The sequence below is a fragment of the Carlito syrichta genome, unplaced genomic scaffold, assembly GCF_000164805.1.
Source record: "Carlito syrichta isolate Samal-C Ts95f unplaced genomic scaffold, Tarsius_syrichta-2.0.1 Scaffold130611, whole genome shotgun sequence".
Lineage (NCBI taxonomy): Eukaryota > Metazoa > Chordata > Mammalia > Primates > Tarsiidae > Carlito > Carlito syrichta.
In genome coordinates this window covers 4,501-7,536 of record NW_007074707.1, presented here as the reverse complement: position 1 = coordinate 7,536, position 3,036 = coordinate 4,501, and the positions used below count along the sequence as shown (strand labels likewise).

Genomic DNA, 3,036 nt, shown 5'->3' with positions numbered 1-3,036 from the left:
AGCCTCAGGGTCCCCAGCCGTCCCAAGGGCCCACACGCCTCTCTCTTCCAGTCACACGCAAACTCTGCCGCCTGGACAACGGGGACTGCGACCAGTTCTGCCACGAGGAGCAGAACTCAGTGGTGTGCTCCTGCGCGAGCAGCTACGTCCTGGGCGACAACGGCAAGGCCTGCGTCCCCACAGGTAGGAGGCACGTCCGCCTCGCCCGCCCGGCACCCTGGGGCCCCAGAGGCTGGCGGGCCCAGCACTGCTCCCCGACTGTCCGGGCGAGCGGCCACTGTGAGATGGTGGCCCCTGGAGCCGTCCCCACAGTGCCTGGCCCTCAGCAAACCCTGAGAACAGCTCTCTGACTATGGCAAGGCCACCTTGCCTGGGAACCCAGCACACAGGCAGGGGGGTGCAGAGCCGGCCCGAGGAACTGGGGCGGGAGGAGCGGCCCAGGTGGGCGGGAGCGGCATCCATTGACTTGACTTTTCTTTGGTGAGTCTGGACGAGGGCGCCAGGGGGCAGTGAGGGCAGGAGGGCCAGGACCGGGCAGCGGGGCGAGGGCGCGACCCTGTCGAGGACCCACAGAGAGCACCCGAGTGAGGCCTGCCCAGCCACGGGCCGCCCCAGCCCCCCAGAGCACGAGCACAGGCCGGAGCTTCCGAGAGGCTGCCCAGCCACGCCCCTACTCTGCCTCTCAAAGAGGCCCCGTGTCCCCCCCGACAGCCGGTCCCACCCACAGCACCAGGCGGCCTGTTCAAAAGGCAGCATCCTGGGCCTGCCTCTTAAAGATCCCCATGACCAGAGCACACTGGACTCAGCCTACTCGGGCGTGTCCACTTGGGGTCTCCTGCGGTGGCGGCCACCCGTGCCGCCGCAAGTCCCGGGTCTCCTGGGAGCGGGACTCCGCCATGCCACGCCGGCGCAGAGGGTAGGCTGTGCTGCCTCCGGCGTCTCCGCACTTGTCTGCCTGTCCAGTCTGTCCTCTGTCGGTCCTGAGAGCTGCCCTGACTCTTGGCGCGTTTCCAAGCAGACGGCTGACCCCCGGCTCCCTCCGATCTCCGCAGCCGACAGGGCCCTGGGCTCGCAGTGCTGTCACTGAGACAGACCACCTGGGGCCCCAACCCTTGCGATCTGGAGCCCCCAGAAGGCCCCGCCCCTCCCAGACAGGCCATCCCACTCGCGTCTCTTCCAGGGCCCTTCCCCTGCGGGAAGCGCACGCTGGAACGCCGGAAGAGGGCCGTGGACCTGGCCCCCGACCCCAGCGTGGCCGCGCAGGGGCAGGACGACCCCGGCGCCAACACCACCACACCGGGGCGAGGGGCCCCCGGCGAGCTGCCCCCCACCGAGGACCCCTTCCAGCTGCTCCACGTCAACCAGACGCTCCCTGAGGACGAGGATGAGGAGAGCGACATCATCCGCATCGTGGGCGGCCGGGACTGCAGGCCGGGCGAGTGCCCCTGGCAGGTAGGCAGCCCCTCCGGACAGGGGACGGGCGCGTCCCGCGGGACCAGGCCCTCTGGGGACAGCAGGCTCAGAAGGCGCGGTGCCACACCGGGCGGGCCCGCCCCCCGGGCTCACAGCCACCTCTCCCCCTGAGCGGCCTCGGCGGCGGCGCATCCCTGCGGAGGCTGCCTGGAGTGGGGGGGACGCGGCCCCAGGCAGCCCTCCCTGCCCACCGCAGGCTCTCCTGGTCAACGAGCACAACGATGGCTTCTGCGGCGGCACCATCCTGAGCGAGTTCCACATCCTCACCGCCGCCCACTGCCTCCTCCAGGCCAAGAGATTCACGGTGAGGGTAGGTAAGTGACACCCACCCTGGCGGGGCCGGGGCGCGCCACCGTCTCTGCAGGGGCCCCGGAACGGGGTTGGTTGGGGACCCTCGTGACAACACTGAGATCCTCTTTGGGGATTTGGGGCGTATTTCACAGAGGAAGTGGATGAGGAGGCAGAGGAGGGAGGTGGCCTGACTTCCCTGAGCCGGCGGGTGGCCCGTCTCTGAGCCCAGACGTGCTCCCCTCTGGGTGCTCCCCTCGAGCGGGCGCCCTCCAGACCACCCTCTCCCCCAACACACACACACACACACTCTGAGCTCCGGCACCCATCTCACAGTGTGCCGTGGGGTCATAGCGCGGCTCAGTGAAACCCAGCGCAAGCCACGAGTGCAGGCCTCGTGTGTGACTCGATGTCCTTGTAGCGTTAAGTTTTCTGCTGTGCGTTTTAAAATAAGAACAGCCGAAGTGAACGACACACCCCGCTTGGCCCGACAGGCGAACGCTTGCGGACCGCGTGAAGGCCCAGCAAGGTGCCCCGTGTCTCTTCCATTCCGAGGGCGCGTGTGACACGCCCTGCTGACCTCCTGTAGCTGCAACACATCCCAGTGTGCAGGTGCCTGTGGGCTGGCAGCCGGGGTCCAGGACGTGAGCCCTCGGGCTCCAGGACGCCCAGACGGTGCCCGCCCCGACACAGTCTCAGGGCGTGTCTGTCAGAAGAGCCTGAGAGGAGCGCGTCTGCCGAACTAAACACACGTGTGCAGCGTGACTCATGGCTCCCTGCGCCGTGAGGCGGGAGGTCCGTTTTATTGGCTGGTTTGTGTTTTCTTCTATTTTTCAAGTTTGCAAAAGTGACCCCATACCAAGTGTTCATTAGGAAAAGATTACTCCCTTAAAAAGTAACGGCCAGGCACGGTGGCTCTCGCCTGTCATCCCCGCACCCTGGGAGGCCAAGGGAGGAAGACAGCTTGAGGCCCGGAGTTTGAGGCCAGCCTGGGCAAGGTAGCAAGACCTTGTCTCCACAAACCATGCAAAGCTAGGCGGGTGTGGGGGCACAGGCCTGCAGTCCCAGCTACTCGGGAGGCTGAGTCGGGAGGACGCCCCGAGCCCGGGAGGCGAGGCTGCCGTGAGCTGCGATCACGCCACGGCACTCCAGCCCGGGCCTGGGAGCGAGACCCGCCTCAAAACGCACATCCCGCCGAGCCGTGGCGACACGCCCGCGCACAGCCAGCCTGACACGCGCGCGGCTGCCGCCGCCCCAGGGGACCGCAACACGGAC

The 3,036-nt window shown here is 67.7% G+C and overlaps 1 protein-coding gene across 3 annotated transcripts in view; it reads left to right on the top strand.

The window, feature by feature from the left end:
* Positions 1-3,036, top strand: part of F10 (coagulation factor X) — a 15,055-nt gene that overhangs the window by 11,421 nt on the left and 598 nt on the right. Inside the window, exons 5-8 of one of the 3 annotated variants that reach the window (XM_021708090.1) lie at positions 52-183; positions 1,181-1,452; positions 1,670-1,787; positions 3,020-3,036. The exon at positions 3,020-3,036 is cut by the window's right edge and continues 598 nt beyond it. In XM_021708090.1, the coding sequence (XP_021563765.1) occupies positions 52-183; positions 1,181-1,452; positions 1,670-1,787; positions 3,020-3,036 (539 nt within the window). The remainder of the gene's footprint in view (positions 1-51; positions 184-1,180; positions 1,453-1,669; positions 1,788-3,019) is intronic. The other 2 variants (XM_021708092.1, XM_021708091.1) reach the window with 2 other exon arrangements.